The sequence below is a fragment of the Zeus faber genome (genome assembly GCF_960531495.2).
Source record: "Zeus faber genome assembly, chromosome: 16".
Classification (NCBI taxonomy): Eukaryota; Metazoa; Chordata; class Actinopteri; order Zeiformes; family Zeidae; genus Zeus; species Zeus faber.
Window position 1 is genome coordinate 22,517,143 of NC_137202.1, and position 16,463 is coordinate 22,533,605.

General features: G+C 48.6%; 1 protein-coding gene across 1 annotated transcript in view; it reads left to right on the top strand.

Annotated features, from left to right (window-relative positions):
- bicc1a (BicC family RNA binding protein 1a) overlaps positions 1–16,463 on the top strand; it is a 68,386-nt gene that overhangs the window by 23,619 nt on the left and 28,304 nt on the right. Inside the window, exons 3-6 of the mRNA XM_080016284.1 lie at positions 8,442–8,511; positions 12,829–12,908; positions 14,418–14,576; positions 16,286–16,339. Of these exons, the coding sequence (XP_079872410.1) occupies positions 8,442–8,511; positions 12,829–12,908; positions 14,418–14,576; positions 16,286–16,339 (363 nt within the window). The remainder of the gene's footprint in view (positions 1–8,441; positions 8,512–12,828; positions 12,909–14,417; positions 14,577–16,285; positions 16,340–16,463) is intronic.

Consider the following 16,463-nt stretch of genomic DNA (forward strand, 5'->3'; position numbering starts at 1 on the left):
CTCCGGCCACTCTTGGAGCGGTGACGCCTGGCGCGTACGGTTAAACCGTTTCTTCGGTGCGCTTCAGAGAAAACCCAGCCGCTGGACTGCGACGGTTTTGGGACGCGGCGCTGGCACGACAGACGATCCTCTGGACAGCAGACGAGCTTCGAAGAAGACTTGAGTTGAAAGACGCCTTTGAGCCAAAAGCCTGTTTCTCCCTCATCCTTCTTCCATTGCTGCTTCCCGGAGGCTTGCGGTTCTATAAATAATACCAGGCATACTATAAAAAGTGCTGTGGCACTCCGATACCCAGCCAGACATTATCTATTCATTAGTTTAAAGACTTGAAACAACCCTGTATCGCTGCTCTGGAGAAGAAGAAGAAAAAAGGTAATGCCTGTCATTAGTCATGTCTGGCGGTGGCCAGGGATTGTGAAAGGGTAAAATAGGTAGTAAATAACCTTATTGGAGAGAGAAATATGATCCAATATCATATATCAATCTTTTTATTTGGTCACCAGTATGTTAAAACATCAGCATTCACTTCCCGGAATTATTTTCTCTTGATATATTTGAGTAGTAGGATGTTGGATTGATGCTTCCAAACATTGTCCATGTCTAACTTGGTCTGAAACGGAAGGTTCTAGCCTGGAGGTGGAGGTTCTGGCCTCAAGGTGGAGGTTCTGGCCTCAAGGTGGAATTTTGGGCCTCAACGTGGAGGTTCGAGCCTCGGGGTGGAGGTTCGAGCCTCGGGGTGGAGGTTCTAGTCCCAAGGTGGAGGTTCTAGTCTCAAGGTGGAGGTTCTAGCATCAAGTTCAAGGTTATAGCATCAAGCTGTTGGTTCTAGTCTCAAGGTGGAGGTTTTGGCCTCAAGGTGGAGGTTTTAGCATCAATGTGGAGGTTTTAGCCTCAGGGTGGAGGTTTTAGCATCAAGTTCAAGGTTCTAGCCTCAAGGTGCTGGTTCTAGTCTCAAGGTGGAGGTTTTGGCCTCAAGGTGGAGGTTTTGGCCTCAAGGTGGAGGTTTTAGCATCAAGGTGCTGGTTCTAGCCTCAAGGTGCTGGTTCTAGCCTCAAGGTGCTGGTTCTAGTCTCAAGGTGGAGGTTTTGGCCTCAAGGTGCTGGTTCTAGCCTCAAGGTGCTGGTTCTAGCCTCAAGGTGGAGGTTTTGGCCTCAAGGTGGAGGTTTTAGCATCAAGGTGGAGGTTCTAGTCTCAAGGTGGAGGTTCTAGCCTCGAGGTGGAGGTTTTAGCATCAAGTTCAAGGTTATAGCATCAAGCTGTTGGTTCTAGTCTCAAGGTGGAGGTTTTGGCCTCAAGGTGGAGGTTTTAGCATCAATGTGGAGGTTTTAGCCTCGGGTGGAGGTTCTAGCATCGGGGTGGAGGTTCTAGCCTCAGGGTGGAGGTTTTAGCATCAAGTTCAAGGTTCTAGCCTCAAGGTGCTGGTTCTAGTCTCAAGGTGGAGGTTATAGCATCAAGTTCAAGGTTATAGCATCAAGGTGCTGGTTCTAGCCTCAAGGTGCTGGTTCTAGTCTCAAGGTGGAGGTTTTGGCCTCAAGGTGGAGGTTTTGGCCTCAAGGTGGAGGTTTTAGCATCAAGGTGCTGGTTCTAGCCTCAAGGTGCTGGTTCTAGTCTCAAGGTGGAGGTTTTAGCATCAAGGTGCTGGACCTAGCCTCAAGGTGCTGGTTCTAGTCTCAAGGTGGAGGTTTTGGCCTCAAGGTGGAGGTTATAGCATCAAGTTCAAGGTTATAGCATCAAGGTGCTGGTTCTAGCCTCAAGGTGCTGGTTCTAGTCTCAAGGTGGAGGTTTTGGCCTCAAGGTGGAGGTTTTAGCATCAACGTGCTGGTTCTAGCCTCAAGGTGCTGGTTCTAGTCTCAAGGTGGAGGTTTTGGCCTCAAGGTGGAGGTTTTGGCCTCAAGGTGGAGGTTTTAGCATCAAGGTGCTGGTTTTAGCCTCAAGGTGCTGGTTCTAGTCTCAAGGTGGAGGTTTTGGCCTCAAGGTGGAGGTTTTAGCATCAAGTTCAAGGTTATAGCATCAAGGTGCTGGTTTTAGCCTCAAGGTGCTGGTTCTAGTCTCAAGGTGGAGGTTTTGGCCTCAAGGTGGAGGTTTTAGCATCAAGTTCAAGGTTATAGCATCAAGGTGCTGGTTCTAGCCTCAAGGTGCTGGTTCTAGCCTCAAGGTGCTGGTTCTAGCCTCAAGGTGCTGGTTCTAGTCTCAATGTGGAGGTTTTGGCCTCAAGGTGGAGGTTATAGCATCAAGTTCAAGGTTATAGCATCAAGATGCTGGTTCTAGCCTCAAGGTGCTGGTTCTAGTCTCAAGGTGGAGGTTTTGGCCTCAAGGTGGAGGTTTTAGCATCAAGGTGGAGGTTTTGGCCTCAAGGTGGAGGTTTTAGCATCAAGGTGGAGGTTTTAGCATCAAGTTCAAGGTTCTAGCCTCGAGGTGGAGATTTTAGCCTAGTGAGGGTGAGGATTTTTGTGGGTGTGTGCAGTCAATTGTAACGTGCTTTTAGTCAGAACCATAGATCATCATGGGCATGACCTGTCTGCAGTTTAGTTTGCACACACACACACACACATACACACACACACACACACACACACACACACACACATACACACATACACACACACACACACACACACACACACACACACACTCACGCTCACATTCCAGCTGTAACAACAGCTGCAGCATTGCAGCACAGGGCAGGAAGCAGGTCCTAGTCCTGCCATGGTGATTGCTGTCGTGCCGTGCACGCACGCACATGTACACACACGCGCACACACACACACACACACACACACACACACACACACACACACCAGCCCAGCGTCACGTGCGTCAAGCACATGTGCTGCTTTTCATGACATCGCCCAAATGACTTCCTGTTTGATTTCACTTAAGGCCCTGCGTCTGTCAACCTGTAGCAGATCCTTGTATTTATAGCCCCTGATCTCCACCCAAGGTCCGGCCATGAAAGCCATCACAGCCGTGGACCTTGATGCGAGCGCACGCACCCTTTGAAACGGGGCGCGGCGGCACACAGAAGAAACGGCGGCGCGTACAATGTAAAGCTAACCTAATTTGTGCAAATATCTCGACCCATTTGAGAGGTATTCGCCGGCCCCTTCATAAAAATAAACGCCGTCCACCCTTTAAAATGGTGTGTGGTCTGCGAGGAATCATTCCCATGTGCCAAGAACAGCAGCGCTGGACAGGAAACAAGGTCCTTCGAACAAAACCCTATAGAGAGAAAGTCGCGGCGGCAGCAAGAATCCAATACACCGTGAAGCACAAATCTTCTGGAAAAATAACGTAAAACTGCATTTACCTATATCGATATAGGACTAGGATTTCTTTTCTTTTCGTTGCAAGCTCCATTGTTTTGTTTCAACTTTATTTGGGGGCTCAGCACTTTAAGCGCATTTTCCATCACTGCCGCTACCCATCGATGCACGTTTCCTCACCAGGTACAGGAATACGTCGTATTGTTCTCCGGATGTGCTTTACACGGAGCATAAAGCCGCTGGCGAGTTTCAGCCGGCAATTTCGTGCGGCAATTTCGTTTGAACATTTGCGGGGCGTGTTTTCACTGTCCCCGGTAAGCCAAGCGGTGCCATTGATGTTATAGATCTCCAAAAGTGCGGTGTTGTGTCCGTTTTCTCCGTGAGCGGATGCGTTTCTTATCGTCTTTTAAGTGATTGCATTGCGTGTGATTTGGGGGGATCTCGGCATCGGAACTGAATGTTCCAAAAAAGTGTGGTTGTTTTTAGTTGTTTTTTTGAAGCACAGCTGATGGTATCGCCATCTGACTGTTGTTGATGGGTGAGATAATACGCTCCGGCTGCAGGGGGTCGTTTTGATCCTGGAGCCGCCTCACGATGCTCTGGCGTGTACGTAGCAGGAGGAATGCAGGAGGGGTGGAAGGGAATATGATAAAGATTGCAAAACCCCTCGGCTGGCCGGTCGGTTGATGGCTGAAGCGAGAGCAGCGTTTGGCACCGGTGGGTCTGGGATGCTAGATTTTATTTTATTGCGAGGAAAGCCATATCTATGGAAGTAGACCACTGTGATAATGCAGGGGGGAGGATGGGACGAGTTCCAGGGGCGCGCGGGGAACCGATGATGATGAGGATGATGATGATGATGATGATGATGATGACAGATCACCGGCGCGCTGGAAACTGAAGCCCGGCATCCACTTTCTCGCGAAGGGTTCCAGCGAGCGGGCGGAGGAAGCGGAAGACGGAGTGGAACCCCCCCGCGAAAAACGGTGCTCCACGTCGAATGTGCCGGAGTCGTGTTTTGTTTTGTTTTGTTTTTTTTCTTTCTCTCAACCGTACCTGCTCAACGTCAGCATCACCTCTCAAATCTTTTTACGGGCCGATTGTTTTGCTTGAAATCCAGCCGGGTAAAAATGGCGCAACCCAATCAAAGTCGCAAAAACAAACACTTCATTATATGTCAGCATCTGGAAGGGTATTGATTTAGGCGTGTGGAATGTGTATATAATATAATTTTATTTTGTATGTAAATAGAGGATGCAGTTCTTTTGGGTTCTTTGCGCTGGAAGTGAGTGCAACGCCTCAGCCAAGGGGATTTCATGAGAATGACTGCTTGGCAGGATGGTTCTCTGCTATTACAGACAGATATTAGTCTAAAACCTTTTTTTTTTCCCCCTGTTGGCCAGGAGATTAAGGGAGAAGGAAAAATGCAAAACAACTTCAACCGGAGACATTTGTTATACGAGTGTATAACTTTTTTTTCTTCTCTCTCGGCGTAGAACGGTTATGAGATTTGTACAGAATGTTGAATCCGTTAACGTACTCTCTTTCCCCTGGAGGGGGAGTCTCTGCTTTGAATTTTAATCATTGCATCAAGTCGAGATTCCAGCTGCCCGGATTAAAAAAAACCCCCTTCTTTACGTTTCTGTAGAAGGTCGGTTTTTCTTTGGAGCTTGGATCTGGTGCCGTCCCAGTTTGGCATCCCATGGTGTTTATGGTCTAGGATGCACCTATTTATATGTGATGGCCTCACGTTTTAGAAAATGGTTTTTTTTGGGGGGGCTTCCGTTCCACCGCCGTGGTTCCTCAGAGTGTGCGGCGGCGTGGTGAGCGCCGCGCTGATGTACAGGTGTTTAGAACTGCCAGCGGATAACTTGTCAAACTCACTTGTAGAGGATGAAAAACAGGCCGGGCTACTTCCAGAGAAAACATATGGAGGAATTTAGGCATTTCCCTTTTGTGATTTATGCCCCCCAATGCAAGAAAACAGGGTGGTATTCATATGTATGTAGATATACTGTGTGTGTGTGTGTGTGTGTGTGTGTGTGTGTGTGTGTGTGTGTGTGTGTGTGTGTGTGTGTGTGTGTGTGCGTGTGCGTGCACGCGCGTGTGCACGTGTTTTTCTTTTTCCTGCTGGGGTCAAAACGGTCGTAAGTGAACACTCATTCTGCTAGGTATGCAGTACTGGGTGGGGTGTAGTACAGTATGATGTAGCGGTGATAATGACCCTAATATCTCATTTTGCAGTGAATATGTAGGGAACATAGTGTTCTAGCCATACGTACCCCTATGAGTTACGTAGCTGCTTGCATAATACTCTGCCCCCCCCCTTGGAGTAGCCTGAGCAGTACGGGTGGACGCGGGGGCCCCGGCGGAGCTCACGTGGCCGCCATGTCGAGCTTCTACTCCTTCGAACACCGCCCCCAACCCCCTCCACCCCCTCAACGGCAAGAGTCAAAACCAACAAACATGACGGGCCCTAGGAAAACAAGACGGTGCAGAATAAGGACAGATTCCATCAGCAGCCAACGTTTTTCCGGCTTAACTAGAACAAAGCGTTTCTTAGAGACGGCGGGCAGGTTGCCTCCCGCTTGGTCAACCTAACCTAGTCAACCGTGTTGACTTTGCTCGCAGACGTGAGCGCGTGTTGTTTTTGTCTCCGTCTTACTTTCTCGTCCCTTCCTTGGCTCGCACTCTTTCCCTGCCGCTGCAACAACTGGATTTCCCGGCTGTGATCAATAAAGTCTTATCTTATCCGAGTCCTGGTTAAGTATCGCTCAGCGACGAGGGCCCGGTCCGGCGCCTCCATTGATCTTACTGAGCGACGCCCATTTAGATTCCTGGTTCGGGGTCAGTCGAAGGGGTGGGGGGGGGGGGGGGGGGGGAACTTGCAACACATTTTCATCAGAAACGTCTGAGGTGCCATGTGTTTCATGTGTCTCAAACGCTACATCCTTGTCGACGTGCACCGGCTCCCTCTGCGTATCCCTACTTCCGACCAACGGGCTCATCCCGTCGGTGCCGTGGACTCCCGGACGAACAGCCGCTGGAGGTGGTGCCGCGCGGCTAATTTCACTGGAACGCCGTCCCCCATCTTCTCGAGGGGCTTTGATCTCCTTTCTTTTTCTCCCGGTCGTCGCCGGGAGGCCCTTCAGTACTGTACGTCGGCGTCCCCAACATATGCTCCTCGTTACGGCGAGTAGACTTGTCAAAGTGCTCTGCTCCGGATTGCTTCTGACACTTTTCACGTGTTCCGAAGCCAAGTGCACTAGCCGGATTTTTTTCGGAGATTGTATTTTTTTATTTATTTTTTGTCTCCCCCTTCGGTTCGGGGGCTTCGGGGGGCGTCGAGCAGAAACGTGTCTGGAGCCATTAATACTGTAAGCATACAGTACATCGGAAGGCACATTTGAACCCCGTCGACTCGCCCTCCCCCCCCACCCCCTTTTTTTTTTTTTTGGACTTCTCCGCTCCCCGTAGCCTCCTGCACGGCGCACGGCAGACGTTTGCCCTCTCTCCGTTCTTTTGTGTTGTGTTTCCACCCGTTCAGTGTGCGAGGTCTTTGTGTGTAATTGCTGACAGCTGTGACCTTGCTGCGGTGTTGCCTTCCAAAGTCAGCATGGCGGTAGAGGTTACAGTGAAGCATTGTCCACGCCGCGGACCGAGCCAAAGCCACGTAACGAGAATTCAGAATAAAACAAAAACACAGCGGGGTTTTCTGAGCGACTGGGCGTCCGGGCTCGCTCGATGGGCTCGCGTGGCGCTGTTGGGCGGCGCCCAGCGTATCACGTGACGCGCGTTCGCAATGCAATGAAGTCGGCTCAAACGTGCTCCGACGCAAAGTGTGTGGATGACTTTGTGACGTTGTTTCTGGATGAAATATCGATGTTTATTACATGGCTACTTGCTAAATAAAGAACGCATTGAGACTCAATATAGATTCGGGAAAAAAGGGTCTCGGTAGGGCTGAGCGTTAAAAGGATCTCAATCGTTTTCACGATAAAATCTTTCACGATAACGATGATAAAATTATGAGATTTGTTTTTGATACAGTTTTTTGAGTCAGTTTTCCTCTACCAAAAAAGATACCAGACGAGGAGGCAATTGTACGGCAGAGCAACAACCACGTGACACGAACAGCCAATCGAACAGTTGAAAAAAAGCCATGTGACATGAACAGCCAATAGTACGGCAGAGGAACAACCATGTGACACGAACAGCCAATAATACGGCAGAGGAACAACCATGTGACAGGAACAGCCAATCGAACAGAAGGAAAAAAAAAAGCCATGTGACATGAACAGCCAATAGTACGGCAGAGGAACAACCATGTGACACGAACAGCCAATCGTACGGAAGAGGAAAAACCATGTGACACGAACAGCCAATCGTACGGCAGAGGAACAACCATGTGACATGAACAACCAATCGTATGACCAGTGTTGGGGTCCAGGCGCACCGGTGCTTCCCCCCCTCTCTTTCCCTCTCAGGCCGGGCAGGAGAGGGGGGTGGGGGTGCAGGGTTATATCTTATTTATTATTTATTTATTATCTCTTTTTTTGTTTACTTATATTTTATTTGATTTATTCAGTGTCTTTACATTTATGTAAAGCCATGAGAAACACTTAAAACTGTAAATTGATCCTTATTATATATAATTTTTTTGTATTATTATTATTATTTTTTATTATTATTATTATTAATAAATATATATTGTGATAATTATTGATCAATATAAAAAAAAAACATTGTGATAACATTTTTGACCATATCGCCCAGCACTACTTCTTGGTCTCCACTATGAAAAATACACAGCATCGTAGCTTACACCGCCAGCAAGCTATTCGCCCTAAAATAAAAAAAATAAAAACTAGAAAAACATTAAGCTGCGTACGTATGAAGGTGAACGTTTATGAATATTTGCTGTTATTAATTTGAAAGTGGACATGCGGCATCTGCTTTCAAGTCTTATCACGTCTTCATTGTGGTTTCTCTGTAGCGTCACGGCTAGCTAGTGTTAGCATTAGCATGTAGTTGTCCGTGACAACAGCCGTTATTTAGAAATAAGCGGCTTGCAGTCGGAATCGAGGATTTACGGGTTCGCTACAAGTTTGACGGTTGTTTCAAATACATTTCCATATCCGTTGTTGATCTTTTTTAACCGTATTCCATCTCTTCCAGGTGATGGACGAGACCAAGACGCAGATAGCCTGGCCTTCCAAGCTGAAAATCGGAGCCAAGTCCAAAAAAGGTGACCGCCCCCCCCCCTGAAGCCACACGTCCTAGATAACTGAAGCCAACAACAGTTTCCCAAAACTCCTCCTCCGGTAACTTTCCATTCAGCTCCGGACGGCGGCGCTCATTTTGGCGGGCGGGCGGGCGGGCTGGGGCGGGCTGGGGCGGGGGGGGTTCCCGCAAAATATGTCCCGCCTTCTGTTTTTTGTTTTTTGAGGGAAGAGGTGGGTGTGGAGAAGAAGACTATTTCAATGAGTGCATCTCCCAAAACAAGAGCTAAACTGTTTGTTTCCCCCCTCCGCCCGCCCCCGTCCGCTTAATGATTGGAGCCGGAGCCGGAGCCGGTGTTGTTTTTAAACCAGAAGAATGTTCTCGGGAACGTCGAGCGAAAGCTTCCTTCGAGGTCACGCCGGGGGCGCCAGCCTTCTGCGATTTTAATTGACCACCTAAAAATAGAATGCGCGCGCTGGCGGTTCCCGCCGCCTACGGCAGCGTCCATTTTGGGCTCCCCCTCTCGCCGCCCGGGGGCGGGCGCGGGGAGCCGCTCGCGATTAGCCACGTCGTGGTTTTTATTTATTTTTATTTATTTATTTTTTTTTTACGGGCCGACCGGTTCCGTCGCTTTGTTGCCAATAAAAAAAAAAATAATAATAATAAATGATCTGGGCTATTTTCGAGCGTTTCCCGGAGCGGGGGGTGTAGCTAGGTGTAGCCGTGCCTACATTGTTGTCCCCAGGAGGGCTGCCAGCACGCGTCTTCAAGCCAGATGTGGAGTCCATCGGCGTTGCGTAACTTCCTCTTGCCTTTTCCTTTGCGGGAAGAAAATATTTGACGAGTGAACGTCACTGTTTTCCTCCCGCACCCCCCACCGCCCCACCCACACCCCCCGCACCCCCATCTGCCTCATTCACAAAACCGTTGGGGTTTTAGGGGGTGGAGTGTTGATGCGACGTGTTCGAAGAGCGTCTCGCTAATGGCTCGCAGGCTCTATCTCACCAGCGTGCTCGTGTTTGGCTTCTTTTTTTTTTTTTTTTTTCTCCCATGTGTGTGTGTGTGTGTGTGTGTGTGTGTGTTGCTGCAGCTCGCAGGAGATGAAAACACATGTGGACGGGACCATGCCTTCCTTAACAAACTGAGGGTTTGGGATTCGGTCGCGGGGGGGGGGGGGGGGGGTGGTGGAGGGTGGAGGATTCCGACGACGGCGCCATTAATCAGCCTCAACGTCTTCTCAGGAGCACTAGATCCACGTTGTGGCGATTCCCATTCGTTTCTCTAGGCTCGTGCTAGCGCTAGCGCCAACGCTCAGGGAGGAGATGTCGCCGAGGCACGAGACCTCAGCGGCGGGTGTTCGCACCGGCCGAGGGGTTTGTTCCAAGGCGTCCTTCGTAATCCCGAAAATGTGTGTTTTGTTTTGGTTTTGTGTTTGTTTCCCCATCCGGGGTGGGAAAAATTCCCAAGAAACGAGGAAGGCGTGAGGGATTTGTGCGCTCGTGGACACTTTGACGACGCGGGCCCGCGCTCGGTCATCCTTGTTATCTGTTTGTTTACTCCGATTTATTGTTATTTTTTATCACCCGAAGCGAGGGGTTATCGCTGCAGATAGGCTCTCAATGGCGCTGATCCTTGGAAAATGGACGCAGTTCCTATTATTTTAAACAAAAAAACGTCACTTAAACTATCGCTAAAATAAGGAACGCGTCATTTTATGTTTCTTCAACAAGGACTTTATTTTATTTATTTATTTTACTTTATTTTACTTTATTTTCTTTCTTTTTTTTTTATTTCAAGGGACGGATGACAAGATTGTTTATGTTTTTGTTTTTTTTATTTAATTTATTTTGCCAAGTAAGCAAACTACACCATTTCAATTTTTTTTTTTTAAAAGTAAGCAGACACTATCCAGCCATATCTATCTATATAATGTATATTCAATTTGGAGAAGGAGAGAGGTCTGAATTGTGTGGCGCGGCAACAACACCCAGTGGATTTTTGACAAACGTCAAGCCCCGTCGCCGGCGCTGTAACCTGACCGTAGGCGAGTTGTTAAAAGGCCTCGAGAGGGAGGAAAAACCACCAAACATGGAAGGTCTCTCGGCGTTTCCATATTCCATGTTGTATCTTATGACTGATAAACAGGCGACGTGCGGGTTTTATAGAACGACCCCAAACAAGCGAAACGAGTTAAAAACTGGACCCGGGCGCGGTGACGCCGTGTCGGAGTGAAGCGCGACCGACACAAGGTCAGATCACCTTGAAGCACCTGTCCGTCTCAAATCGGGACCTGATCGAAGCCTCGAAACGTCACATCCCAGGACCGCGGGATTAATCTGGGAACGCCGCGCCGGATCAGGATGCCAACCGGGTTCGTTCCATCCCGTGGCCTTTTCAGACGTGAGCCTCGCGTGGAAAAGTGTTCTGTGTAGGGCTCCGCCCGATACGAACGCCAGGGCCCGGTGTTTCTCCCGCCGCCAGGGGCGACGGCACGCGTGAGGGGAAGCGCCCGCTGTTGTCTGTTTTCACAGGTGCGGCATGTCTGATTAGGACTTTTAAGGTGTTCTGTTTTTTATTTTTTTATTTTATTTTTTTATATTCCACAATCAATCATCCCGTGAGAACACACACACACAGACACACACACACAGCCGATGTTCCACATCACGACTCTGCAACACTCATTTGGGCCCTTAATGTTTGCCAGATGTGCCGTGAGCACAGGTTACAGCGGGGGCAGTGGAGGGACCAGGCGCCCTCAAGTGGTCAGAGGCGGCGGCCCGGGCCGCTCCATCCACCGCAACAGCTGTACGTTTGGACGTTTTTCTGGGAACAGAAAAAGCCTGTGAAGGATTCCTGACCCTTCGCGCTTTTCCTCCCCCCTTTGTTTTCCCGTCTCGGACCAGGCGCCCTCCTGCCCCCTCTGTGTGATGTAACGCAGTTTGTATAAGGAAGGGGTTTTTTGGTTTTTTTTTTTTTTGTTTGTCTTTTGCAGCTTCTTATCATTGAGGTCGGTGCCGCCGTTCGCCTCCCATGCGATGCCGTGCGTCTCCTCCTTTCCGAGGGTGTCGAGGACGCCCGTCCCCTGTGTCGCCCTAACCAAATCCACATCACTTTCCCAGCCAGCCCCCCCCCCCGCCTATTAAACAGGCTGACGTTCCACGGTGCAACTGGGCTGCATCGGGGGCTGGCTCCACGTCCTTCTTCACTCATCGTAGTATTGGCCTCGTTCGGGGCTGTTTGTGTTTATTTAAGTTGTTGCAGTTGCTGTTTGTGGGCGATTCGATGGGAATTGCACTGAGCTGCCATAGCCAAGACTAAAACCAGCTCTGTTCGTGCTTGGTCTTCATCTTTCAAGTTTTTGGAGGAGGGGGGAAAAAATAAAAGACGACGCAAAGAGACAACAATGGAGTCCTCCGAGGGCAGTGCTGTAAACTGAAGAGGGGTTTAGCCTGTTGGGGAGGGAGGGGGGTATTCCTGGAATGGGACTTATCTCACTTCCTGCTCATCCGTACGCGGGGGAGAGGGGGGAGAGGCGGGGTGGTGACGGTGCAAAGCGGCGCGTTTTCTACGAGTGCACGTGGAGGCGGACACTCTCGCCGTGCGTGCGTCTCATTGTTTGCATTCCCCCGGGGGGCGCGCGGCCGAGCCAGATGTAGGATGACACCGCGCTTTGCAGACACCGCTGTTGGCTTGTGGTGGAGTTCGGCCGGGGGACCTGCGGGGGTAAAAATACAAAAATAATAAATACATTATTATTATTATTATTATTATTATTATTATTAATAATAATAATAATAATAATAATAATAATAATAATTGCTGACGCCATTGCTGCGTCTCCGTTCGCATGTTCTGCCTAACGTCCAAAGTGACGTGGTCACGCCCTCGGATCCCTCCCGTCGCGGTGGAGCCGTTCGGAGAATCGTCAGCGGGATTAGTCAAAGCCCTTTTTTATTTTTTGGTTGTTTTTTTTGTTTTTTGTTTTTTGTTTTTTCCCCAGGAGAAGCCAAAGCGCTGATGATTCCCCATGACCTTTCGTCGGCTGACTGTCTAAATATGGTTTTAACAGCGGCCGCCCCCACCCCCCCCCCCCCCTCCCGTTTCCAAGCCGACTTTAATGACAGTCGGCAGATCTCAGAGCGGCAATTACCGTCACGTTGCCCCGTGCGATGCGCTGCAGTTTTTTGACGAGTGCAGGGCTGCTTATGTCGTGTTTTGGTTAAGTGGGTTTTCTGGCACCGTGTGTTGCCATTCCTCCTCCTCCTCCTCCTCTTCACTTTTTTCACCGTTTTAAACGCTCCCCTGACTGTTTTTTGTCTCTTTCAATCGTCCTCCACAGACCCCCACATCAAGGTGTGTGGAAAGCGGGAGAACGTGAGGGAGGCCAAGGACAGGATCATGTCCGTGCTGGACACAAAGGTACGGTGCGATGGAAGTTTGCCTTCCTCTTGAGTCTGAATCCCGGCTCCAATCGAGCCCGTTCGGTATGGTACGGTTCTGTTTCCATGGCGACCCCTTTCAGCGCCCCCTTGTGGACGGGCCCATCCACATCCCTGCTCTCGAAAAGGAAGCCGCTCCGTCCACACACGAGGACGGCGCGTGATCGGCTTTCTCTGCTGTGTTTTCCACGTGGTTCCACCATCATACCGCCATTTTTTCCTTTCAAATATAAATATATATTTATATATGACTGTAATTGCGTGCTTAAGCTTATTTATTTTTAATCAAAAGCTGCAATAGTTAAGAAAGCGTCTTTTGATGCTCATCTGTTTCTCTTTTCTACATAATTATGCCATGTACAAAGGGTGGATTTATGATTGGACACGACTCTCCAAACAAACCAAAAAGGGGAGGCTGTGCTGCCCGGACCATTTTTAAATGACACTCCATTTATAGTGCAGAGGAGCAGAGAGGGGAGACGGAGCAACTTGTCTTGTCTGGATTGTTTGAAGGCGCTCGGAACAAAGACGCAGCAGTGTCTGCAGGTCCTTATAAAGTCTTGAAAGTATTAGGCCTTGAAGGTCACGGAATAGCCGTAAATTTGAATTTACGGGGTCATTCGTTTCGACGGTCTATCTGGTTTAATTGATCCACGTGTTTATTTATTTTTTGACAGTGTCCGTTCCCCTGCGTCAGTCGACATTTCAAGAAGTTATAAAACCCTAAGCCGACCTTTGACCCCAACTCACCTCATACTTACCAGTAGAGAGAGAGAGTCTGTGGATCATTAAAATGAAGGGTTGGACCTATTCCAGCACCTAACCATCTAGTTCATAACCTATAACATGTTTCTATCTAATATGTACCTTGGCCCTACACTAAATGTATCGTACTTACCTGCATAGTAAGTACTTATACTTTACTCAATAGGGGAGAGATTGGACGGAGGTTTTGTTGAATTGTCTTAAACGGCCTTAAACCCCCGAAAGAGTAGGCGGGCTAATTGGTTGATGGACGCCTCTGCAAATGTTTACGACCTCTAATGGCGTCGGTTACACAAATATTTACATTGAGTGCCATCATTCCGTCCTTGGCCGTTAACCACCGTGGAGCTCACGCCGCGTCGCCAAAAAATGGTTTGTACCGGGGCAGAGATACCACAATTCAAACCAGAGGCATTTTCGTTTTCGCTCCAATTCCCGTCACTGAGAAGGCGCGCAGTCATTTCAGCGGCGAGGGGAGGGCTCCGAAAAGGGAGAGAACACGAAGCCTTGGCTTTTTCCGCGCTTGGTGACCTAAGATAACACGGTTATCGATCCCCAGGGGGTGATTCAGGAAATTCCAATCGGTGTAATCTGTGTAATGGGATTACGTTGCGATCCTAGTACGCATTCCAGCACCTTAACCAAAAAGTGCAACGTTTGTTATTCATCATTTGTTCATTTCTCCCCCTCTCCCGCGCCCCGCCCCGCCCCTCCGGCGGCACAGAGCAACAGGGTCACCCTGAAGATGGACGTGTCGCACACGGAGCACTCCCACGTCATCGGCAAAGGCGGCAATAACATCAAGAAGGTGATGGAGGAGACGGGCTGCCACATCCACTTCCCCGACTCCAACCGGAACAACCAGGCAGAGAAGAGCAACCAGGTTCGTAGTCGACTCGGCGATCGGACGCCGGTGGGCCGGCGTGTCCGCCGAAATGTCGTCCAAACCCGTTGGGGCGCGATGAGCTAATGATGTTCCCGTGCTGTATCTCGTTCCTCTCTCCGCCCGGTTCAAACAGAGCGGCCCCGCCCTCTGTTTCTCTCGGCTATGCGTGGACGCCGTCCAGTTAATTTACCATCTGGTCCCGCTGCGGTTTGAACCGGTAGCTGTCTGCTTTGATTGGCTCACCCGCACAGGAAGCTGCGCTTTGTGTGATTTTGGCCGCGCTTCGACCGTAGGAGCAGTGGGAATCTGCTGTAATTACCATAGAGGAGACGTCGCTGCTTCTATAGTGTGAAAGCTTTTACAGCGGAGAGTGTCAGTGAGCGCAGCAGGGCCCTCATCACGCCCACCTAAAATGTGATTATTTTCACCTGGAAAGCGAATCATTTATTTATATTATATCCATTATTTACATTATATCAGTCGTTTAGCAGCCGCTTTTGCCCGAAGCAATATTTGGTATTAACCACACATCATTGACAAGGCTTAGACAAGGTGTGTGTGTGTGTGTGTGTGTGTGTGTGTGTGTGTGTGTGTGTGTGTGTGTGTGTGTGTGTGTGTGTGTGTGTGTGTGTGTGTGTGTGTGTGTGTGTGTGTGTGTGTGTGTGTGTGTGTGCGCAGTATGTATGTTTAATCCAACATTTATTTTATTTTCTCACCGACTCCCTGGATGAATATCCAATTTTATTATATATTATAATTCATACATAGTTCAGAATCCATCTGCAGAAAAACACCTTAGAGTTTCTCTATAGCGTCATTTGTCACGCTACACCAAGGCAAGGTGTGTGTGTGTGTGTGTGTGTGTGTGTGTGTGTGTGTGTGTGTGTGTGTGTGTGTGAGTGTGAGTAATGGGGATTCTGAGCGGAACCAGATGGATATGTTTTGATTTTTGATTTTTTTTTTTTTCCTTTTTATACCAGCTGGTCCCAAACAACGGGGCTCAATTTTAGATTTTTTTTTTTTTTTTTTTTTTTTTACCCCCGCGCTGATTAAAATTGGCCTGAGCAGCGGCGCTGTGCTCCAGTTTAGGGTTCTCTCCATTTTGAGTGAGAGAGAAAGGGATTCAAAAAACAAGGGGGGGTGAAGAAAAGATATTTGCTGTTCTATCGTCAATAAGTCTTTACGAGAGCGCTTATCATCATCTTCTCTTAGTGTTGATGAACATCATCCCATCAAGGACAGATGTGTCCGAAAGGCAACTTCTTTAATTGTGGCGGCCATTTTTTTAATCGTTCAGATGGTTTATCATTAAGAAGACGTGCAGTTTTGGGGTTTAACAAAAAAAAGATTATAGTACATTTCGGAAGATCCTGATCGAAGGCACCTTTTGTGTTTTGCTGTGATTAGGTGAAGGTTTAATCTCACTGCATCGAAATTAAATATATCTATGTCTCGATTGCCTTCTATTAATGTAAAGCACTTTGAATTGCATGTTGTGTATGAAAGCTGCTATAAAGGTTGTTGTTATTATAATAATAATTATTATTATCATTATTATTTGAATTATTATTATTATTTTATTTTTTATTATTTTAATTATTATTATTTTAATTATTATTATTATTTGATGGTCTGAGCTGCTATTGTGTCTTTGGCCGGTGCTTGGGTTTCACTCTCTAACGCATGTTGTTTCTCAACGTGAACAGGTGTCCATCGCAGGGCAGCCAGGAGGGGTGGAGGCCGCCCGCGCCAAAATCAGAGTAAGTCGGGAACCGTTAAATAACGGCCTCGTTTGTCTTTCAGCAGCCATTTGAGTTCACCTCCGTCCCCAAGAGGTGCGATTTCAAAAATCCCGCGCCCGCCTTCGGACTCACCCGGAGAGGC